The sequence below is a fragment of the Arachis hypogaea genome, chromosome 19, assembly GCF_003086295.3.
Source record: "Arachis hypogaea cultivar Tifrunner chromosome 19, arahy.Tifrunner.gnm2.J5K5, whole genome shotgun sequence".
NCBI lineage: Eukaryota > Viridiplantae > Streptophyta > Magnoliopsida > Fabales > Fabaceae > Arachis > Arachis hypogaea.
In genome coordinates this window covers 153,195,369-153,218,754 of record NC_092054.1, presented here as the reverse complement: position 1 = coordinate 153,218,754, position 23,386 = coordinate 153,195,369, and the positions used below count along the sequence as shown (strand labels likewise).

Below are 23,386 nucleotides of genomic sequence, written 5' to 3'. Positions count from 1 at the left end.
ATCGTGTAGTAGTTCGAATTGCTCTCACGTACATTTCATTCTATTTTTTTTCTTTTAAGAAAGGAATTAGCTTATCATTTTTTTTTACTAAAAATAGAGAGACTCGAATCCACCATCTTTAAGTAAGTATTAAAAATTTATGTTATTTGAACTATACCTACCACTTTTTTTTATACGCACAATATTTAGAGATTATATTATGGCGTATAACAAAAAGGCAGTTGATGGTGAAACTTGGAACCGATCAGCTACCAATTTAAGGTCTTGCTGACTTAGGACAGTGACAGTTAGTGTACCACTGCACCTACCACCGATCCAAAACTCGGCTCAACTTTCGGAAACAAAGAATGCTATTTATTTAGGCTCGTTTATTTCCTAGTACTACTATTCAATCTATGCTATTCCTATCTAATTTTGTAAGATACTATACTAAAAACAAAAAAGCTAATCATAGTATCATACCATGCTCTTTTTGCTTTGCTACTATGTAGAAATAGAAAGTACGTCTAATAAGTTAGAACAATGCTATATATCCTACTTTTATGTAATTATTTTTTTATTTCTAGTAATAAAACTTATTGATAAAAAAGAATGATCTTTTATAGTGCATTGAAAAAAATTTAATATCATTTCTCATTAACTTAAAAAAAAAAACGTTTAGAATGATATTGACAGATATAGCACTCCGAAATCTCAAATTTCATACATCTTTGAATACATATAATTTTATGAATGCACAGAGCAGATGAAATCCAATTTATTAATCAACAGGTAACATACTATATTTATTATTATTATTATTGTTGTTATATTAAATAGTATAATGTTAGATGGCGTTGGATTGTACAAATTAAACCTTTGCAGGCAATGAAATTGGGGCTATTCAAGTTGTGTAATGTGCAAAAACAGCAGAGCCAAGTAATTTGGGATTCTACTCATGCTTAGCTTAATTAATTATGAACACACTAGAATATGGCGAAACAATACACTATTACGTTGTGTAATAAACAGAGAAACAGAAAAAGCTAAGATTTATGATAGAGAGAGAGAGAGAGAAAGACGAACGGAGTAATCGAGTTATGAGGTTGGTGGATCGGAATGGTCTTGAGAGTTGAGGTCGCCGAACTTGTGTTTGAAGGATTCTTGGCGCTGCAGCCACATCATGTGTCCCTGGAGCCCAGCTGCCCACACTATTATCAACGACGCCAACCAGAATTTCTTATCCTTCACCACATTTCTCAGCTCCATCTCTTTCAACTTCAATAACCCTAACCTAGCCTTCTGCGCAATTGGGAATTGAAATCGGCACTCGACAGAATGGCTGAAACTATTCTTGTTGGACTCAGCCCATCAGATAATTGGGCCTTGCTTCCTACCTCATCAATCCAATTACCCCAGCCAATCCGGCTATTCTGTCAAGGTTTATTTGGACAAGTTTCTAAAAAACTAGGGTGATCACGGATCTGGTTTGGATTCATGGTAAAATTAGAATCAAACCGATTAAAATATAATCAGTTTGGTTTGGTTTGGTTTGGATTTGTGTTTTTTTGTATAAGTATTCGAATCAAACCAAATCGATTAAAAACGTATTGGTTCGGTTCGAGTAATTGGATATTCGATGATCTTGAAATTCATAAAAAAAAAATCAAATTTTTATCTTAAAAGTTTAACAAGTACAATAAACATGTAATATCAATAGAAATAATCCAAACATGTTAAATACTAAATACATTAAAAACTAAATTTATTAAAATCCAAACATATTAATAGTGAATAATCTTTGTCTAATGGAAAAGTCATATATATTTTTTTATTTTTTTATTTAATTAATATATGATCGGGTTCACGGGTTGGTTCGGATTTCGCACCCCAAAACTGATACCCGAACCAGTCATTAACAAAGCCCATCGGTTTGTTTTGGATTGGACCCAATTACCCGTTGGTTCCAGAACTAATTTAATTGGTTCGATTTGGATTCAGACGGGTAATCGGGTACCTGATACCTGTGCTCACCCAACAAAATATCTTTTGTTGAATTTTTTTTTAAAAATAATAAAAAAAACAAAAATAAGTTTATATTTTAATATTTGATGTAAATTTTTTTATTTATCAATTATATTTGAGTAAAATGATATAAAAATATTTTTTATTTATTTATTATGTGAAGACATCTTTTTTTAAGGAAGTTTTGTTTTTAAAAGATATAAATGGTAGTTTTTTAAAAAAGATATATTTTCATTTTTACTACTAAAATTTTTTTTAAACGCATTAAAAAATAAAAAATATTTTTCTATCAACTTAATAAAATTAAAACAAGTGCATAATCATATTATGTAATACACAGAAATTAAAGCATGAAATGTTTTCCAATTAAAAAATTTTATTATTCTAGCAATATATCCAAATGTTTTTTTTTTCATATTTTAAATCATGTCCTTTTTTAAATGAAGTTTAAACGTTAAAGTATTAGATTTAAATTGTCGCGTCTGATTGATATCAGAACAAACAATATAGACTCTTCATTGACATCTTTTTTTTTTTTATTCTATATAATTTTACATGAATAAGTATTTTTAGATTGGTTTTTCATTTATGAAGGAATCAAGTGCAATGACTGGTTAACTACAATAGTGGGAGAAGTAAATATTTAATTATTTTCAAAATGTAAAATTCAATATAAAATAGGTACAAATAATGTGATCGTTAAATCTTCTCAACCTATCATCATATATAAATATTTTTTTCCTCACTAAAAATTAAGCACAGTGAAAAATACACTAAATTTCCTCTCTCCAATAATTGCATAACCTTTCTATTACCCAAAAATATACTAAATATAGATAACATTGTACCATATGAGAAATAATGAAAAGAAAAAAAGTAAGAAAATAGAATAATCTAAGACATAATTCACTAGCAAGCAACTAAAAGCAGAATTTACGTTCTTCTACTCACAATTGAGGCAACTAAAATTTGTTGGTGTCAAAGTTTATTGTGAACCAACATGAAGGGGAGAGTAAAAGGGTGTTTTATATAGCTATAAGTATATATTGTAATTTGTAACAACCACAGGAAAAATGATGTTTTCAATTTGGCATTTTTCTTGATAAGTAGGAAGAAAACTTGTCTCTGATTTTTGAAGCTGCAGAATTGTCGGCAGATTCACAAATTTGGTCTTTATATCCGGAATCATGCTGATGGCACAATGGCATGCCATGCAGTACTTCATCTTCCATATCAATAACAATGTTATGCAATATGCAGCAAACAAGAATAATTCTTGGTAACTTGTGCTTATCAGGCTTCCACATCACACCTTGGATTATCTTCCACATCTCCTTCAGCCTAGCCAATGCCCTTTTCGCTATCATTTGAGTTGCGACGACCCGTCTGTTAAACTCGACCTGAACATCCGACAGGCCTTTGCCTTTGTAAGGTGTAAGAAGCCATGGCACAAGGGGAAATCCTGTATCTCCAATTATGTATTCCCTTAGCATTGTTCCTTCGAGCATTTTCTTTTTTCCATTCAACCTCTTTCCTTCTTCAGCAAGTTTGAAGAAAGCAGAGCTTCGAAGCACGTGATCATCACTCAGACTACCAGGCCAACCGGTAACTATGTCGCGAAATCTCAAATTCGGATCCACAATGGCTTGCAAGATCATGCTACAGTTCTTCTCATGATCAACCCACACATTGGTCACCGAATCTGTGGCAGGCAAAGTCATCAGTATGTGTGTGGTGTCAACTGCGCCGCAACAATTGGAAAGGCCTCGTATGCTCTCAAATCGAGCCTTTATCTCTTCCATTTCGATTTCAGTTGATGGCCAACTAAGATGGTGTAGCCCTCTCTCTTCCATTGCTTCCACAAACCGCCAAGTTACCTGGGAAACAGTTGACTGGTTCAGCCCAAACGAGTCGCCAACGGCTTGCAATGACTCACCAGAACTAAGCCTCCTAAGAGCAATGGCTACTTGGTCATTCAAAGACAAATGTATGCCCTTTAAATCAGTGCAATTTGATGATCTAGCCAGCATATCTTCTTCCACAAGAGAACATATATAATTGAATGTCTTTCTTGAGATCTTGAAAACAGATTCAAATTTGTCTAAATCCTTAAATTGTGATAAAGGTCCTAAAATTAGAAAGGTTGAAGCATAAGCATAACAATCAGTTTTCGCAACTAAAATAATATTACATTAAATGACTAAGAAAGTTTAGCACTGTGCAGCAGCTTTTCAACACAAGCAGGAGATAGTCCACAAGCCAGAAGAAGCACTATCAGATTTGATTTTACTATATATAAACACAAGGATAACCAAATTGAAGCAAATTTTCATGTTCTTTATAAACAGACGGTTAACATCAGTTTCTCTAAAAGATAATAAGTGAGTCAGGGTTGAAACCATAAATATCAGAGTATATGTGCAAGCAAATAATAGCTCCTCAGTTTTCTGTGACAGAATTTTGCTTAAGAGGATCAGGATAGTAGTGAATGAAGGTGATAACCTGAAAAAGGGTTCATCTCTTTGCATTTAAGATATAACTCTTCTTCCAAAACATCTTGTGCTGTTAACCATATTCAGAAGTTTTTTTTTTTTTTTAATTAGTAATAGTGCATTTTAATCATAATGACATCATTCTACATTCCCATTTATCCCTTATAGGTAGAAGGATTTTGATTTTCTCCAAGAGGTTTAGGATATGAAAAGCATATTATCATATCCAACCAAGCAGCTTCTCTATAACCTATATACTTTTTTTTTTTAAATTATCTTCTATAATCAATTAAATAAGCTAGTAGTTTAAGTAAGTAGCTAGTATCTAGAATGTATGACTCTGGTCAAAAGCTGTTAAATTTAAGTATAACTTTGAAATCCCATAACCTGTATTGTATGCATAATTGGAGAAAAGAGACACCTAGCAAAATCACTGCGAACATGGCAAATAACTGCAAATTATTTATAACAACTAAGGAGAAGAAGAACAATAATGCTGATGGCAACTGGGATCCCACAAATGTAGTTCAAATTTCGGAGAAACAGAATCTGAAATAGTGGAAGTGATAACATAAAAAAATAGGAGCTTGTATTATTTAGTTATTGAAGAACAATACAAGAAAGGTTACATTTTATCGGCAATAGTAATAGTAGTAACATGTTTAGGATACGATATGAATAAGTAAAGTAAAGCTAAAATTAGCGTGATAGTATAGAATAATAATGAGAGAGTAGTAGTTTAAGAGAATTAAAGAAGATTGGTGGTTGAAAAAGAGGAAGAAGAGATAGATAGGGACCTGAAATTCTGCGGGAGAAGAGGTGCCACCAATCGGAGGGGCGTTGAAGTTGGGAGTGGAATGGGGCATCGTTGTTGTTGTTGTCAGCCTTCTTCCTCTTCTTGATTCCTCTTATGGAACCCATTATTCAAAACACAAAGCAGTTCCAACAGTAACAACCCAACAACAATAATGGAAAGAAAGGATAAGAGAATCAAACGGGTGTTACTGAGAAAAGACAAGTCAAGGAGAAGAAGAGGTCATTGATCAAGAAGGGAAAAAAAATCATCTGATGAATGAAGCTATGCAGAGGGTGAAAAGAAAGAATGAAAATAATACGTGAGCGACGCGGAATAATAATAATGTAATGGTGGTGAAGAAGGGAATCATAAATTCATAATCAAGAAAAATAGGGTGTTATTATTTAGTGCTCAATAAAAATAAAAATAAAAATAAAAACGTGGAAGGTAAGTCAAACCACTCCACATTATGGTTTAGGGACAAGAACAATTCAGCATTTCCTCTTTTCTGGTCTTACAATTAATCTTATTTACACCACTTTATTTATTCTTTCTTTTTTTTTTTTTTGTTTCAAAAAGGAAAGTCTACTCCCAAAGGAGAAAATTTGTTTTCTGTGTTAACACTACAAATTTATATGTGTAATTGACTAATAATATAAAATTATTTTTATGACCAAGTATTGAATTTTAGTTTCTTTTCTAGACTCTATCAAGATAAGTTCTCCTAATATAAAATGATCGATTTTTAGTAGTTATAGTAAAGCTACGAATAGAATAGAAGCAGAATAAGAGGTTGAGATTGAACATGTGATTCGTGAATGTGAAGGTGGCCTTGTATAATATAAGGTTTTTGCTTTGGTGATGTAATAATTGAATAAACACACCTTAGAGGGCATCACATCAGAGACGGTTACGTTACATTTGTAATTGGGCATAACATAAGAGTATGAGTTGGGCCTTGAGAAGGTGTGTGAGTTGGGCCTTAATTGGCATAATCCATTGAAGAAGATCGACACCTGATGAAATGCATAAGTGCAGAAGCAGAAGCCTTCATCCTCCCGCTTGGTCGATCAATCTCCGTCTTCTGGTTTCTTATATCACCAGATCCAGATCCAGATCCAGAACAAGAAATTGAAATTGAAATTCCGTCATTATTATCACTCACCGCATCAAGTTGGTTCTTGTTGTCGGTCTGAGTGGAAGCATTAGCAGCATTGGTGCATGCGTTTGCCTTGTAAACCTTGACGGCGGTGGTGGATGAAGACGACGAGTCTGCATGATCGGCATCGGAGCTTAACGTGTCGTCAAAAGAGGTGAGACTGTGAGAAGGTTGAATGAGTAGCGTTCCTTTGAGAACATACTCATCGTGGCCGTTAGTCGGGTAAATGAAATCGTTCTCTGTCAAATCTTGCCACACAAATCCGTTTCTGTAACTCCTGCACATGTTAACTACAGTTACTTTGGATGCAATTTTGGTAGCTTTCTAGGAAGAAATTAAATAGTACCTTTTTGAGGACCAAGAATACATGTTGCGCATTCCTTCTCCACGGAGATAAGTCAATCTGTTTAGCACATCTGATGATCACGTCACAACTAATAATTATGAAATGCATGCGTTTTAATTTATCATGGTTAGCTAAATGATTTTGTTTAATTTGTTGTTAGTTAGTACCTTTGAGAGACAAGAGTGTAGAAGAAGAGAATGGAACCTCCATGAGATGTGGATGCTCCAGCTGGCCATTTCGGGAGAGATAGTATACTACTACTGCGGCTCTCATCCTTGCTTCGCCTTCAACCACCATTTCCATTCTTTCTAGCATCAGAAAGCAAGCACAGGGTAATGTAATGTAACGTATTATACTATTATTATTGATTTATAAGCCAATTCCTGCATTATGTATATATATTATGCCTTGATACTAAGTAACAAACATAGCAAATGTCCCTCTGAGTCCCAATCTTAGGTCACGGACGACCAAAGTGAAAGTGAGGACAAAATTCTCATTAGGTTGCTCATAGAAAGTCAAAATTATTCCCGTGAAACCTTCACAATTGCAATCAGGGAGGGAACCAATCAATTACCATATTCTGCGGAAACTAGTACTCACTATTGACCAACATACCTACCTTATATGTTTACTCTTTATTGAGATAACAAAATACATATCACAAGACACAGAGTATTAGATGATAATGATTAATCACAAACTAAAATTGTGTGTGTATCTCTGTGATTACTTTTTAATATTCTTGCTTGAAGACAGGGTGGCTGTTCTTTCACATTCCTCAACAAATCCCTCCCAACAACTACTACTTGACTACATCAACCGTGATTTTTTCTACATTTGGTCTCTCTCATTTTTATACTAAATACTAAATGCGATAGATAAGAAATGAAAAAAACAAAAATTTGTGTGAATATGTTAACTAGGGTGAATCAAGATATAGACTTAGTTTGGTAACATTTTTTGGAAATGTGCTTTTAAGCTTCACATTTTACGTTTGGTAAATTAAAAAGACTATTTATGATTGCAATTTTTTAAAAATATATTACTTAAAATTTAAAAATTTAATACAATCTTATACATTAATTAATTTTTAAATTTAACTTTTACAATTCTATCTATTATATTATTTTTAAATTTTAAAAATTATTTTACTAAATATAATTATTGTTGTTTAAACTTATTAAAAATTATTTTTAATTTAATTTATCAAATATATAAATAATTTTTGGAAAGCTGTATTTCAAAAGTTAATTTTTATAAATTTCTAAAAAATAAACATTTTATCAAACCGAAATTTAACTTGTACTTGAAGCTACGGTGTTTTTCCTCACACTCATGGCATGCCCTATCTAGTATTCTTCAACGGGGCACATAGATAAAGCAAAAAATTCATTTAAGCATTATTATTAAGTGAAAACTCATATATAATTATTTTTGATTAAAACCCCAAAGTGGTCCCTGAGATTGGGCGAGTTACCCATACTTGTCTCTGACTTTCAAAATTCACTAAAAGCATCCCTGACATTTTGCTCCGGGACCCATAGTTGCCCTTCAACCCTTTCCGACGCCAAGTCAGCAAACGGAGGGGTGATCTGGCACCACCAATGCCACGCTGGAGCCAGCAACGGCTAGCTGATGTGGCAAATCTGAATTTTGTACCCAATGTGGTCCCTGGTCCCAATAAAACCCTAAAACCTAAGAATCATTATTATAACTAGTATCTCTTCTTCTCTCCTTCGTAATATAATTCTGGACCACCATTGAAGCTCTGAAGCAATGTTTGGAGGTGAAGGGCAAGCCAGTGGGAGCTCGATACGGTCAACAAGCAATGGATACAGGGCGAAGACCCAAAATCGTAGTAGGGCTACGCGTGTACCAGAATGGTGTGGTTGCGGCTGCCGACCTGTGCTCCGGTGGTCTGGGACACATTCCAACCCAAATAAGCCCTTTTTTGGATGTCCAAATTATAATGTTAGCTGTAATTGTTGATTTTTCCTGATTTTTCATTCCTTCTCCAACTTCTAATTTGGTTATTGAAACATTCGTTGACTGCAGACAATTGGTAAAAGATGGTGTGGTTTGTTTGTTTGGGCAGATGCTGGGCAAGAGGCTGTCCCTGCAAAATCAGAAAGTCTTAACTATAATGAAGAGCAGAAGATGACAGAAGGTTGGAGGCTGGAAAATTAGAATCGGATGTTAGGAGTCAAAAGCTTATGATCAAATTATTGTTTGTGGTTGTTTCTGTAATGTTGTTGTTCTTACTAGTGGTATTTTGCAAACTTTGATCTCAATGTTGAGTAATGATGCGATTGAGTTCATATGTGTAATATTTGCATGAATGAAAAAAACTTGTTCAACATGTAACTGTGTTAGCCAACCTGTTGGAGATACTAACTATTTTTGTACCACTAAAGAAAATCTGGATATATAGCAATAGCAAAATATATTAATCATTTTAACATAACAAAGTCATGATTCATAAGTTTTGACTGCCTTACAAAGCCATAAGAAGGTGCTGGTAACAAAATAAACATAAGCATATGTCTGGTAACAAAGTAATCCTAACCAAACAAGCATGGCATTGCTATACAAAATTACTTTGAAATTGTCTTATACAAAATACATCCCAATACAACAAGCAAGAGTCTTCAATTTTTCTTCCTTGGTGCCTTGAATCCTGGAGTGGGAATGAACTTGAGGATACTGCCAAGTCTTGCAGCTGTTCCTGAGCTAGCACCTTGCATGGGATTCACTGGCTCATGGGCAGAAGTTGGTGAGACAGATGACTTTCTCTTTGGTGGGAGCTTATCCGGTCTTGACTTAGTGATGGTACAAACTTCAGTAGCCTACAAGAATTGTAGTATATCAGATGGTGTGGTTATAATTACATAACACTAAACAATTTACAAGTTGTCATTAGATGAAAAATAAGTTGATTACCTGCTGAGACTCCTCTGGTTCAGAGTAAATTGGTTGAGAAAGGTCAACTTCAACTGGTTGGACATTAGTGTCATCATCATCAGCCGGAGCATCTTTACCAACATTGGCATCATCAGTGGCATTCGGATCAGGTTCAGCATTGAGGTCAGGTTCAGCAGCATTCTGACCATCTTCAACAACATTATTTTCAGCTCTAGTTGTATTCTTAGCAGCAGCTTTTGCTTGTGCAGCAGCAGCAGCTTTGGCTTTTGTAGCAGCATCTGCTAGTTTTTTCTTTTTACAACCCCTCTTTATGTGTCCTTTTTCCCCACAGTAGCTGCATGTGAATGGTGCAAGCTGCCTCTTTAGGTTTGTGTTGTCCTTGGTGGAAGTGGGTTTGGATTTCTTCGAGCCACCCTTAGCTTCATCTGTGCCTATCCGCCTTTTTTGTTGTAACTTACCTGGACCCCTCTTAATCTTTGGAGGTTGGGGCTTAAGAGATTCTGAAACCTCCCAGAAAGTCTGCCCAGGAATGGGATTAATATGATGCTGATATGTCTCCCTATATGAGTCCATAGTAACTAGTTTGTGGCAAAAATCCTCTGGATTCTTGTTCACCCTAGCTAGTGCAGCACATGCATGCACACAGGGTATTCCTACATCCGAAACAGGAATGAATCAATTTAGTACTTAGTGTTAGGTAGTAATATATGAATGAATGTTACATTGGACAAAATAAAATCCACCTGTCAGCATCCAAAATTGACATGTGCATAGGTGTTTTTCTAGATCAACAACATGGTTGGCTGGGTAACCGTGTACCTCAAATTTCTCATAACCAGTATCACCTGTCCATATTGGGTGCCAATGTTTTGACTCTTTTCTCACTTTTTCCAGACGACTGTGAATTACTGGCGGTAACTTACCCACATGATTAGCTAATTTTACCTTGTTCTTAGCTATTGTTCTCATGACAAACATTCTCACACCTTCAAGCAAAGTAATGATTGGCTTGGCCATGGCCTCTTTAATTTTTGAGTTGAATACCTCGCACGCATTATTACATATGCTATCCAATTTAGGCCTGTGACTGAATTGACTCCTGGTCCAGTGTTCTCCTCCCCACTTTGATAGATACGCCCATGCATCCTCGTTGATAATCTTGATCTTGTTCATATTATCTCTGAACTCTTCATACGTGGTGGCTCGTGCACACTCCCACAGCAAGGATCTTAGTTGTAAATCCTTCCATTGCTTGTTAAAATTCTGCCACAAGTGCCAAACACAAAAGCGGTGATGAACACGGGGCATCACCTCTTCCATTGCCGGCAACAAACCCTGTGTACAAAACCACATACCATATCACCATAATAGAGCATGACTTTCATTGACGCTCACCATAACAGTCCCTGACTTATAACAATTTATACATAATAGTCCCTGACTTTTATCAATTTACACATAATAGTCCCTGTTTTTGAGAAACGATACTGATATAAGTCCATCATATCTATCGGGGCTCATCCTCATTATTAAAGTTCAGCATATAAACAGCAGACAGTTTTCATCTCTACTCATAACTAATAATATACACAATCCATACAATTCCCTTATATTTTCATATAACAAACCATGCAATTTTCTAGTAAACATATAACAAAGAGGGCAATTTTCATATCCACTCATGACTAACATTCCACTATTTTCTAAGATACTCATGAGTTAGAGAATACCTTCTGCATGTCAGAGATAAAGCACCACCCATTTTGCCTATAGTCTCCAAGGTCCTGGTGTAGCAACTCAAGAAACCACTTCCAATTCTCTTTGTTTTCTACTCCAACAATTGCCCACGCTATGATGTAGATATGGTGATTAGCATCCTGACCCACTGTCGATAGAATTTGTCCACCAAATTGAGTTTTCAAGAAAGCACCGTCCAGTCCAATCAACGGTCGGCATCCGGCTTTGAAACCACTCTTGCAACCACTCAAGCACACATACATTTTATCAAATACTGGATCAAACTCAGGTTGGGGAGTGCAACAAATTTCAACTGTTGATCCAGGGTTAGTCTTGAGAAGTGTAAGACCATAATCCCTCAGCTTTTTGTATTGTTCCTTTTCATCCCCAAACACAGCATTACGTGCATCAAAGAGGGCCCTTGATATTGAGTTCTTGTTCAAGGTCAAGTCAAACCTTGACTTGAAGTAAGTGGCTGCATCACAATGCTTAAAATTGGGGTACTTCCTAACCTTCTTGACTAGTTTACTCGCCACCCAATTTCTGTTAGCTGCCCTGTTCTTATCTTCCCTTGGGCATGTGTGATCATTAAGGAATGTCTTTATTTGCCAACAAGTATCTTCATGATCCCTTGATGCATACACCACCCATGGACATCCTTTCACCTGACATGTAGCCCTCATCCTCACGTTGTCATTTTTCCTGAACCTAATCCGTCTACCCTCTTGGATTGTGAACTCCCTTACAGCCTCCTTAAAGTCCCATTTTGTGTTGAATTTCATGCCAACTTCCATTTGCAGTTCTCCAAACCTTATACCTTCTCTGAACACAGGACAAAAATCTTCGGACTCCTCATCTGCCCCCTCATCCTCTGAATTGGGGGGAGTTTTCATTTCTTCAGAATGCCATGAATTTGCCCCGTCTGAGTCAGCCCCTGGATCATATGCATTATATGCATCATCCCCTGTTCCACCCACAAAGCCTAGGTCCACATCCCCATCTGAGACCTCCTCAACAAATGCATCATCCTCACTCATAACTTGCTCTTTATCCTTAGCAAACGCAGCAGCAGGAGAATGTTTAAAATTGATGTCTTCCTTAATAGTCTTAGCCTTACAAACATCATTATCATAATCATCATCATCAGACGAAGAACTATCTTCGATCCTTGGCTCATACAAACTATCTTCGTCACTATCATATGAATCAGACCATAGTGCATCACCTCCCTCCTGTCCTGCTTGCAACACCGCCTTTCCCTTAGCAACACTCCTCGTACAAGGCCTAAAATTAGGGGTGGTTGTTGTCGTTTTCTTCTTCAAGGTGGATTTTAGTGTGGAGTTAGATGTTGCAGTTGGCACACTTTTGGGGAGAATTGGCTTGGTAGGAGGCTTCGACTTTGAAGTAGTAGGAGGCTTTGGCTTTTGATGTGTAGGAGGCTTTGGCTGTGGATTAGTAGGAGGCTTTGCAAATTGATTAGTAGGAGGCTTCGGCTGTGGATTAGTGGGAGGTTTTGGCTTTTGATAAGTAGCAGGCTTTGCCTGTGATTGATCATTTGGATTGGGAAGAGGCTTCTCCTGACTTGGAGGTTTTGGATTCGTGACAGATTCTGGCATAGTTAGAGGTGTTGGATTACTAGGAGGAGTCGGATTAATTTGAGGGTTCGGGATGTCAATGGTGTTGACAGGCGTTGCCTTGTCTTGGGGGGATTCACTGTTGGGATTCCTCACTTTGTCATTAGGAGTGACCATGGCACCTTCTTCTTTTGCATCCATGCCAGCCTTTTCCTCCTCATCTTGTAAATAATCTGGAGATGACACCCCATGTTCAAAATACACATCCACCAATCCATTATTCTTGTGAGCAAGGAAACACATCTCTCTAAGCTCATTGTCACTGTTTAGATTCCTTAATCCAGTTTCTAACGTCCTCCCGGGAACTAGCCACCAACAATGAAGGATCTTGTCATAGCCTAACTCCTTGTAATAATTCCTTATGAAGAAAATGTCCAAGGTATCCTCATCCAGATCACCTAGGCAGGTTAAGTTATCAGGGGTATATCTCAGTTTTCCTTCATCATCTTTCTCAAAGTTTCCTCCATGATAAAACATTATATCCAACAACACATCCATCTGCACCAACAAAGCAAAACCATTAAAACTCACACCATCATATTACACGACTTCAACATCGATTAAAATCCCTATACATTAATATCACAGTCACCACCATGCATTAACCCACTATTGAAAAAATCTCTGTTTTATTGCCAAAAAACAGAGCATATACACATCAAACCCTTTGCCCTAACAAAAATTCTTAAACACAATCCTTTAAGGTAATGCAGCCATGAAACTCTAGGACAACCCAACACAGTAACAAGACAATCATACACCTTCATCATAATTTGATTCATGAAATAAATTCAAAAATTATTTCAACCAACACATACCTTCAACAACGCAGAAGACAGAGAAACCACTTGACTAAGGAACACCAAACTCTTCAAATGACGTGTGACAATAGAGGAGATGGGGAAGACGAAGCTAGGTCGCTGCCATTGATGGGAGAATGACGAAGACTGAGCGTGGAGGAGAGGAGAAGAAGTGTGAGAGTGTTCAAACAAATATGGGACTGAAGGCAAACCGTTTTCAAGGGATGGAGCTTATGAACGACGTCGTTTACTTCTTCATTGGGCGCCAAATCGATACTGCGTCGTTTCGCTTGGCTCCAGCGTGGCATTGGTGGTGCCAGATCACCCCTCCGTTTGCTGACTTGGCGCCGGAAAGGGTTGAAGGGCAACTATGGGTCCCGGAGCAAAATGTCAGGGATGCTTTTAGTGAATTTTGAAAGTCAGGGACAAGTATGGGTAACTCGCCCAATCTCAGGGACCACTTTGGGGTTTTAGTCATTATTTTTATGTGAAATTAATAATTAAAAATTATTAAATTATAATTTAGTTAAACCTATCAAATTATTTAACAGATTTTGCTTTATTATTATTGTGGAAAAATATAAAAGCGAAGCATGTAGCTTAAGGAATTTAGTACCAAGCTCTCTTATTGAAGCATTTGTCGTTATCAGAGATTTGTTAAGACATCAGTAATCTGCAACCGTAATGATGGTAGAGAAAATTTATTGTTCCTATTTCATGAACCTATCAAAAGTAAAGAAAATGGCAGTGTCTAATTTAAGAAAGAAAGTAGAAACACTGAAGGGTGATATCAAATTTTGCTTTAATAAGCTTCCAAACACAAGCACTTAAGAAAAGCATCATGAAAGGTAATACCAACATATAATATCAGGAAATTGTACATTGATATAATAATTAAGTTTCGTCTATCTTCTTGATATCCAATCATGACGGGAAGGAAAAAAAAATGGCAGGGGTGCTATAAGGAGGAATCCATGAAAAAAACAGTATTGGGATTTGGGTCCAAGGCACAACCATGAAACGAACATACTGTAAATCTGTGATGATGCTTTGGCGTCCCAGCAGTTGCCATGACTGTTATTGTGAGGATTTTCTTTTCAAGTTAAGAAATTACTCATGACTTGTAACCGAATACCACCAAGTTAAGGTATAACAAAAACAAAGACTTACATAAATGCCTGATTCTTAAGAAAATCACATACCACTATTATTACTACTCTACTACTATCTGCTACCACATCAAAGGACATTCTTCACTAATGATTTCGGAACTTCTTTGCTATTTTTCACATTCTTTTGGCTGTTCATATGAAAGACAAAGAGCTTTCTCATTTTAGAGGGAAAAAATTGATGCCCAATGGAGGAAACTGCTAACTTGTTTAATTATAGAGCTGCCCTATATTTCTTTTAGATTAAAAATAAAAAAATTATAAAGAACAACAAAAGCAACCAAACTGTTCACTAGAAGAAACAAGTAAAGAAGAACTACATGTCGGGTTTACAGCATCCTTCAGGTTGAAGCTGGATCCGTAGTTTGTTTCTTTGGGCAGTCTGATGAAAGATGTCCTTTTTCGCCACACTCATAGCATGTCCTCCTCTTTATCTTGCCACTTACAGCGGAAACAGTGGAAGTTGATTTCTTGCCATCAACCCCATTACTTGTAGTTGTAGTTGTAGTCACAGCGGTTGTATGCGTTGTTGGTTTCTTCTTCAAAGGAACTGCGCAACTTATCCTGACAGGTCTCCCGGACAAAAACTTTTGGTCCATTGTAAGAGCTGTTTTTAGTGACTGACTATCACTGAAATCCACATGCGCATACCCTCGAAATTCTCCAGTATCCTTGTCCATACCAAATCGCAGCGAAGCTATGTTGCAATTCGAGAAGAATTTTCTGAGTTCTTCCTCGGTTATATCCCATGACAAATTCCCAACATATGTTCTATTGTATCCTTCCATGATCTTTGGAGCAAAATCTGATATTTTATTGACTCGAGTTGCTTTGTATGGCTGGATTTTAAGAAAGAGTCCTCCCCTGTTATACAAGAAAAGTCTTATGAGCATTACATGAGAAGGGCAAGAGTGGTAAAATCATCCTTCTAGAAGAGAAAAACTGGCAGTTACTAACATGTCAGCTCCATCAAGAGCCAATGCACGTTTTGCTGCTGCTTCTGTCTGCAAGAATAACAGCATAGAAATCATAGCAAGTTATGATCAACTCTTGAAATTGTTTGTTAGTTAAGTGACTATAAACTTTTAAATGACAAATCTACAGATTGAATGAGAACTAATATGCACTCCTACTTTAGCTTTCTGATAAAATGGATGCCATAGGCATCTTAAAATCAGTAAAGTGCCGTTGCAATTAACCTTACTATACAAGGAAGCTCAAACGAAAATCCGTTGATTAAACTTGAAACACAATGAAATGGAGAGTGCTTAAGTGATTAGTACTGACCTTAAAACTAATAATGGCAATCCCTCTAAACTTGCCACTCTCAGGAAAACACATGCAATCAACTTCAGTTATGGTGCCACAGCTCTCAAAATAACTTCGAATATCATCCTCGGTTGAGTAATAGGGAATTCCCCCCACATAAACCTTTGTAGGATCATCACAACCATCTTGACTGAAAATATCACCCAACAGATAAAGAGTCAACAATAAATAAATAAAAGAAAAAAAAGGGCAAAATTGTTTCAGCGTATAATCACACTCCTACAACAATATTACTGAAAACAAATCCAACCATTGCATTGTTATCAGCTAGCCTTCTACAATAAAAGTATTAAAAGCTATATTACCTGCTATTAGCATTAGTATTATTACTACTCTCATTCAACACTGTAGCTTGTGGCACTTCCCCTTCATGATTGGAATTGTTTTGCTCCACCGTTTTGGTCTTCTTTTTCTTCTTCTGCTGCTTCTGCTTCTTCTTCTTCTTCTTGTTCGTCGATTTCTCAGCATCATTGGGAGCTTCAGTTGCAACATCAGCATCATCCTTTACCTTCCTCTTCTTATTCTTCTTCTTACTGCCCAAACCCTCTGAGCCATTTTCCTTGTTGCTTCCTTCAACTTCATGGGCAGCTTTTGGAGAAGCCTCAGCTGGAGGGTGTTCCAAAGATCGAAGCTTTCGGCGTTTCTCTCTCTTGGATAATACGGGCTTGTGGGCAGAAGAGTCAAGAAGAGTTTTGAGAGAATGAGAAGAAGGAGAAGAAGAAGAAGGGGCATCAACACCAACTACATCAGAGTTGCTTTGCTGTTTGGCCAATGCAGCTCTAAGCTTCTGCTTCAGCTTCTTGTTTGATAGAACCATCTTCTCTTCTCTTCTCTTCTCTCAGATGAAAAGCTTCAACCTTTGCAACGCTCACGCCGCGAAACAAAGGGTTTCTTCTCTTCTCTTTCCAGGTTTTCTCCCTTGTTTTGGGGAAGACGATGTTTAATTTAACCCAAACGACGCCGTATAATTTTGGGCTTCATGTTTTTTCTTATTTGGTTTGGGTTTTATTTGTAAACAAAAATTGCTAAGGACGAGGAGATGCTTAATTTGGGCCGTTGAAAATTAAGCGAAAAAGAGACACCCAATATGATAAAGAGCACATCTTGTAACCCTATGGAAATGTTCCGTCCAAAAAAAGAAAACCATGGAAATGTTGGAAACCTTATGAAATTTTAATTTTATGTATTATCTCAGATATGAAATTTGGTATCTCAGCTACCTTATTATGAGATTCACTAGTAGGTAGTTAAGGATACCCATGGAAGTTGATTTATTAATTTTTTTTTGGTGACATAATTTATTAATTTTACGCAAAGGCACATATCCATTGCGTGTAAAAAGTAATCTAGTACTGGTCAATATTTTTGTCTAGACTTTTCTTTTTGGTCTTGGGCTCAGCCCTTTTTAACTCTCTATCCCATTTTATCATAGATCAAATAAATTTCTTCATGAGTTAACCGACAAAAAAAATTCTTCAGCCAAAAAAATAAATAAATAAATAAATAAAATAAAATAAAATAAATTTCTTTAGACAATTACTTATTTTCGTCACATCATCTTTTAAGAATTTACCTGTTTATTACTGTTTTTTTTAGCCAGTGGTAGACATGTAAGATCAGGAAGTCGGCTTTACAAAAAGTAATTTGGCTTTGTTCAAAAGAACAGCTATGCATGTTATCACATTACTACAAATATAGTGAATGGCAATAGGAGAAACAAAACACTGGAACAGACAATTCAATGAGTGAAAACTGAAAAGCATTGTTGTCTCAAGCATTAACTTCCTTTCAGGAAAAAACATCATGTACAGGGATATGGTGGTGCCACCTACAAGCTGTTTAATTGTACGGCTCAAAACTGCAGCCTTATCACATGTATTCAATTCAATTCTACAAAAACCATGGACCATCTCAACCTTAGAAACTTGACTTGTCTATATCATCCTTACTCTATGTGAGTCCCATCTGATGCCTCTATCTTTGGAACCTTTCCACTCATGGCTACTAGTCCAACTAATCTTTTTGCTACTGATATTTCCTCCACTCTATTTGTAAATCCCATTAACCTTATCAGCTTTAGATGTTGCAGTTCCTTGTACTTAGTTGCTTGCTTAAAGCATGAGAACTTTGTTCTTGAACCCCAATATGAATAGCTCTTAGGATCAATCTGTATTCAAAACAGTTATGAGAGATACTACCAAAAAAAAATTAAGGCAATAATATTAAGAAATGATTCATTAATTAGTCAATTAATTAACATACCTTAAAAGAAAGTTGCTCCAAGGCAGGGCATAATTTCAAGAAGGAGACTAAGGCATTGATGCTGTTTTCATCCTTATGACTTCCAATCCAACACAACTCCTTTAATTTGTAGAATATGAAGTTACAACTTGAAGGAGAAATTGATGGCCATATCAGTGCCTACAACAAAACCATCTTGGACATTGAGTTGTTGGTTTTATTTGATTAACATCGCCTTACGTGTGGTCAGAAGAATGATTTTATAATATAAGATTCTCAGGAATTTGAATACTTTCAGGAACCATATGCCTGATTCTATATAATAGATGCAACTATTTTTATTCGATATAATAATAAGCACTGTTCAAACAAACACTAAATGCATAAAACAAGATGTGATAAGAAGTTAAAGAAAATACCTCAAAAGTCCATTGACATAGAGTAAGAACTTCGGAATTCTTTATGGTTAATAGCGATTCATCGAAATCTTCTGACCTGAAGTCACTGCTAATTGGACCTAGCCTGAAATCAAGCTTGGCATGAGTCAAGTTGAAGTGTGATTCTGGCCAAATCCGAGGAAGAAGACCGCGGTATCTGAAAGATTTAAGCTTAGAAGTTCTTAGATGGAGATACTTGAGGTGCAGGCAATCTAAGATGCTCAACTTGTGAAGCTTGGATTCAGACTCAATCAACAAAGACTTCAATCCACTGCAATCACTGATTACCAAGTTCTCAAGGTGCTCCAAATTCGAAACAATAGAAGAAACTACCACACTTGTCAAATCCCTCACTGATTTCAAATGAAGTGTTTTCACCAAGAAAGTGGATGATGATGGTGATGATGGAACATGTTTTTGTGGCATTATAAGCTGAAGATCGTAGCGCGCTTCGAGTTCTTTGTGATTAATATCATCAGAAACAGAGAAATCAAGAAGGAGTTTACTGTTGGTTGCAATAGTTGCCAACATAACACTATCTTCTTCTTGTTCTTGATGATGAACATAGTGAAAGTGTAGCTTCCTCGGATGCTTCAATGGATCATGCTCCTCAAAATTGGCCAGGAATTTGGCAAGGACGGCAGTAATATCATGTAAGGATCCATGTGCAAGAAGAACTTGGTTCCAGAGTTGTCTCCATCTTTTGGAAATGAGACTGGTTTCAAGTGCAGATTCTTTTGGCAGAAATGAAACTATGCTGCCTAGAATTTCATCTGGAAAAGTGCTGAACATACCCTCTATACTAGTAGTAGTAGTAGTAACTTCCATGGATGGAATCTATTGATTTAAGATCACAACAAACTCTTTTGTGGATATTAATAATGAACCGGTTATGCGGCTATGCCTAGGTACTACTTGTTTTTAAATATCTGTTGGTATTGGATTTTGTTGAATTCAACTTTTTGGACCAAGTCTATGTATGCCTTTTCAAGTTATTTCTAAATTCAATATATTTAACAATTTAATGAGGCTGAATTATTTTGTTTCAAATATCAACTTTTCAACATTTTTTACATTGAGTTACTTCAACTTGATGTTTGAGACTTTGAAAATAATACTTGTTATTCCGCCATTTGTTTTTTTTTTTTTTTTATGTTTATATTTCTTGGATGGATTAACATATATTTCTATATTCTTTTAATAGCCTGGGTTCCATAACTAGGGATAGCAGCCCCTGTTTTTCCAATTAACAATCCAAGTCACTTGAAAGTGAGATTAAGTGTATTTTATTTTTCTCTTGTGCGACCCAAGAAGGTTTTAAAACTCTTGCTCTTTGACGTAAGTTAAGAGTTAAGATTGTGTGTTTCCAATTAATTAATATATTCATTATATTGTCACTGCCTTTGAAAACGTGTTCATGAAGCAATACGATTTTAATTTAATCAAATAATGCCACATTTGGTCTTGAATTGAGTTGAGCCGAATTCAAGTATAAGTTAAATTGAGTTCGATTTATGATCTGACTCATTAATAACCGAGTCTAATTATTAAAGTCACAAGCTAACTTAAAAAAAACTTATATAAAAATATATTGTACTTTTTTTATCATAAACAATCAATCTAATTAAATTCATCTTATTTTCATCTATCAATTATTTAATCTATCATAAAATAGATAAAATAATTATGATTTAGATATAAATTAAATAAAAAATATTTTATCTTTATATATATAATAAAATGTAAGTAAATAAAAAATATAAAAAAATAAATATGTATTACTATTTATACTAAATAATATATAACTATAATCGAATAAACTCATAAATTAATAATTTGAGTATATTCGTACTCAAAATCAATTATTTAATATATAAAAATATCATTTATATATTAAACTTAGTCATTAAAATTAAACATTATATATTTATATATATAAATATATATTTTTAATTTATTTTTAATATATATTTTATATTTTAATATATATTTTATATCAATAGTTAATTTTAATTACTAAATTTGACATATAGTTAACATGGTGCTTTCGTATATAAACTTGAGTTAAGATCAACTCGATTCATATGCTCACCCAATTTATGGAATTGTTAATAAATTGCTCTAGGTAGCTCACAAGCCAGCTCCATCCTAAGTCTTGGATTTATTTCGTTTGTCAATCCAATGACACCCATTATTCCGGTGAATTAATACGGGCGGAGCCGCCCTAATTAATTTGTACTCACCATTCATTCCGTGAAGGGGAAGCTCTTAATATTAATTAATGTAGGCGTAATTTTTTTATGAGAACCTACTTTTTTTATTAATTATGCTAGATGCCTAGATATATATTAAAATTAATCACTAATATTAAATATAAGTTAAATTATACAATAATTATATTAAAATATATAATAACTAATTTTAATGGTTGATTTTAATGTATAATTATTTTTTTAATAGGTATGAGAACCTATTATATATATATTTCATGGAATAATTATCCACATCCAAATAATTTTATATCAAAATTTATCCAAGTGATTTGAATTAAGCGTTTTTTTTCTTATTTTCTCCTTCTTTTACGCTGTTTCTTCTTCTTCTTCTTCTTTTAAATTCACGCTTCTTCTTCTTTGTCTACACTCCGGATGTTACTTCTTCTTCTTCTATTTTCAATTTTCTTCTCCTTTTTTATTATTTTTTAATTTCGTTACCGTCGTCACTAACAACACTTCTTCCTCTTCCTCTTCTTCGTCCTCCTATTGGAATTTCGTCTCCTCCTTCATTTTCATCCTTTTTCTCCATCATCATCATCATTATCGTCATTGTTTACTTCTAATAGGTATCGTCATTGTCGTAATCGTTATCATCGAATTCGAATTTATATAATGGACAATTTCCGATTCATTTAGTATTATACAATGATGTCGTTTTGAACTAATTTTCGGTTCATTCGAGACGCATGTGTTTCTGAATTCGAATTTATATAATGGACCATTTTCGATTCATTTGGTATTATACAATAGTTTCATTTTGATAATATTTTTAGTTCATTCGATCACCACAGAGAATCAGAATCAATAAAGATGTTAGCAAAATGTTGGTGACGACGATAATGATGATAGAGAAGGAAGAAGAAAAAGAAGAAAGAGATCAAAGAAATTAAAAAAAAAAAAAAAGCAGGAGGAGGAGAAGATGAATGTGGTGGTATGATGGTGGTGCGATGATGATAATAAAAAAAATTAAGAAAAAAGAGAAGAAGAAAAAGAAAAAGTAGCAAAAGAAAGAGATGAAAGAAGAAAAAGATGAAGCTCTGTAGAGTAAACTAAATAATTTGGCTGAACTTAAATGTAAAATTGCTTAAATGTATATTAAGACTCTATTTTATGGAGCTTTCAGCTTTTTCTTCCAACGTATAAAAACCATACTTGATACACGATATATAAAAGAAATTATAAAATTGTTACTTTGGCATCGCTTTTGTATGTTTATATTTCTTGGAGATTAATATATATGAGATTAAATAACTTAATTTAAAGATATATGTTAATATTATAAATTAAAAAAATATATATATTAAAAAATATAATTTTAAAATAATTGTATACGTGCATTTAATTATGTAACGTCAGGTTATATAAAAATAATTATATTTTAAATTAATTGCATAAATAATTATAAAAAATAAATGTAATTAAACGATTGTATAAAATATTTACATTATTAGTGTATTAAAATTAAATTCATTAAAAATTTTAAAATTTTAAATGATCAATATATTTATTAAAAAAAATTTTAAAATATTTATTAATAATAATCTTATCATGGACATAATAGCTAAATTTAATATCTATTTTTATATTATTTTAAAAAGGGTTAAGTATGATTTTGGTTTCTAAGGTATAGGTCGAAAATTTTTTTCGTTCTTAACCTTTTTTTTTTCATACAAAATCGTCTATAAAATTTAACTTAATTTTAAAATCGTCCTTCGCACCAAAATATCTTTCTCGTTTTTCACCAAAATACTCTATTCTTCTTCTCCGTCACAACAATACCCAATACCTAATTCTTCATCTCAATCACAACAATATCTCTTCTTCTTTTTCTTCCTCTTCAACTAGAATTTCGATAGAATATCAACTACAATTTCAACAACAGCAACATAATTTCAACTAACGGATATCAAAAAATTAAAACAGAGAAGTAGAAGAACACAACAACATAATTTTAACTAAAAGATATTAAAAAATCAAAACAGAGAAGCAGAAGAATGGAATAGAATCAGAAGCAACATAGAAACAGAAAAACAATGGAATCAAT

The 23,386-nt window shown here is 34.6% G+C and overlaps 4 protein-coding genes and 1 long non-coding RNA gene across 6 annotated transcripts; 1 reads left to right on the top strand and 4 right to left on the bottom strand.

Annotated features, from left to right (window-relative positions):
• Positions 1-2,782: 2,782 nt before the first annotated feature.
• LOC112775869 (protein ALP1-like) lies at positions 2,783-5,441 on the bottom strand. The gene is made up of 2 exons (XM_025819767.3): positions 5,294-5,441; positions 2,783-4,132 (listed from the first exon to the last, which is right to left on the bottom strand). The coding sequence occupies exons 1-2, from the start codon at positions 5,415-5,417 to the stop codon at positions 3,087-3,089; spliced, it is 1,170 nt and encodes a 389-aa protein (XP_025675552.1). The 5' UTR covers positions 5,418-5,441; the 3' UTR covers positions 2,783-3,086.
• Positions 5,442-6,100: 659 nt separating this feature from the next.
• On the bottom strand, positions 6,101-7,121 carry LOC112775870 (protein SOSEKI 4). The gene is made up of 3 exons (XM_025819768.3): positions 6,965-7,121; positions 6,798-6,867; positions 6,101-6,728 (listed from the first exon to the last, which is right to left on the bottom strand). Exons 1-3 carry the CDS (start codon positions 7,110-7,112, stop codon positions 6,275-6,277), a joined length of 672 nt encoding a protein of 223 aa, XP_025675553.1. The 5' UTR covers positions 7,113-7,121; the 3' UTR covers positions 6,101-6,274.
• Positions 6,461-9,159, top strand: LOC140181755 (uncharacterized). 2 transcript variants are annotated; one of them, XR_011876920.1, is made up of 3 exons: positions 6,461-6,605; positions 6,958-7,129; positions 8,856-9,159. It is a non-coding gene; the product is annotated as an uncharacterized lncRNA (long non-coding RNA). The 2 variants fall into 2 exon arrangements; XR_011876919.1 differs by lacking the exon at positions 8,856-9,159 and having other exon boundaries at positions 6,958-7,196.
• Positions 9,160-15,014: 5,855 nt separating this feature from the next.
• Positions 15,015-17,372, bottom strand: LOC112776371 (phragmoplastin interacting protein 1). The gene is made up of 4 exons (XM_025820516.3): positions 16,697-17,372; positions 16,350-16,521; positions 16,020-16,066; positions 15,015-15,926 (listed from the first exon to the last, which is right to left on the bottom strand). Exons 1-4 carry the CDS (start codon positions 17,206-17,208, stop codon positions 15,404-15,406), a joined length of 1,254 nt encoding a protein of 417 aa, XP_025676301.1. The 5' UTR covers positions 17,209-17,372; the 3' UTR covers positions 15,015-15,403.
• A 761-nt stretch (positions 17,373-18,133) lies between these two features.
• Positions 18,134-20,087, bottom strand: LOC112777371 (F-box protein At2g39490). The gene is made up of 3 exons (XM_025821721.2): positions 19,052-20,087; positions 18,654-18,812; positions 18,134-18,558 (listed from the first exon to the last, which is right to left on the bottom strand). Exons 1-3 carry the CDS (start codon positions 19,895-19,897, stop codon positions 18,337-18,339), a joined length of 1,227 nt encoding a protein of 408 aa, XP_025677506.1. The 5' UTR covers positions 19,898-20,087; the 3' UTR covers positions 18,134-18,336.
• Between the last annotated feature and the right edge of the window lie 3,299 nt (positions 20,088-23,386).

What these genes read in the sequence shown, in the direction of transcription:
- LOC112776371 (XM_025820516.3), bottom strand. Translation starts at nt 17,208, where the DNA reads ATGGTTCTATCAAACAAGAAGCTGAAGCAGAAGCTTAGAGCTGCATTG. An exon ending in AATACTAATGCTAATAGCAG is followed by an intron (nt 16,522 to 16,696) that starts GTAATATAGCTT and finishes TGATATTTTCAG; the next exon opens with TCAAGATGGTTGTGATGATC. An exon ending in GCTCTTGATGGAGCTGACAT is followed by an intron (nt 15,927 to 16,019) that starts GTTAGTAACTGC and finishes CTTGTATAACAG; the next exon opens with GGGAGGACTCTTTCTTAAAA.
- LOC112777371 (XM_025821721.2), bottom strand. Translation starts at nt 19,897, where the DNA reads ATGGAAGTTACTACTACTACTACTAGTATAGAGGGTATGTTCAGCACT. An exon ending in TATGTCAATGGACTTTTGAG is followed by an intron (nt 18,813 to 19,051) that starts GTATTTTCTTTA and finishes GTTTTGTTGTAG; the next exon opens with GCACTGATATGGCCATCAAT. An exon ending in TGGAGCAACTTTCTTTTAAG is followed by an intron (nt 18,559 to 18,653) that starts GTATGTTAATTA and finishes TTTTGAATACAG; the next exon opens with ATTGATCCTAAGAGCTATTC.
- LOC112775869 (XM_025819767.3), bottom strand. Translation starts at nt 5,417, where the DNA reads ATGGGTTCCATAAGAGGAATCAAGAAGAGGAAGAAGGCTGACAACAAC. An exon ending in CTTCTCCCGCAGAATTTCAG is followed by an intron (nt 4,133 to 5,293) that starts GTCCCTATCTAT and finishes TTCTAATTTTAG; the next exon opens with GACCTTTATCACAATTTAAG.
- LOC112775870 (XM_025819768.3), bottom strand. Translation starts at nt 7,112, where the DNA reads ATGCTAGAAAGAATGGAAATGGTGGTTGAAGGCGAAGCAAGGATGAGA. An exon ending in TACACTCTTGTCTCTCAAAG is followed by an intron (nt 6,868 to 6,964) that starts GTACTAACTAAC and finishes CGTGATCATCAG; the next exon opens with ATGTGCTAAACAGATTGACT. An exon ending in TATTCTTGGTCCTCAAAAAG is followed by an intron (nt 6,729 to 6,797) that starts GTACTATTTAAT and finishes TAACATGTGCAG; the next exon opens with GAGTTACAGAAACGGATTTG.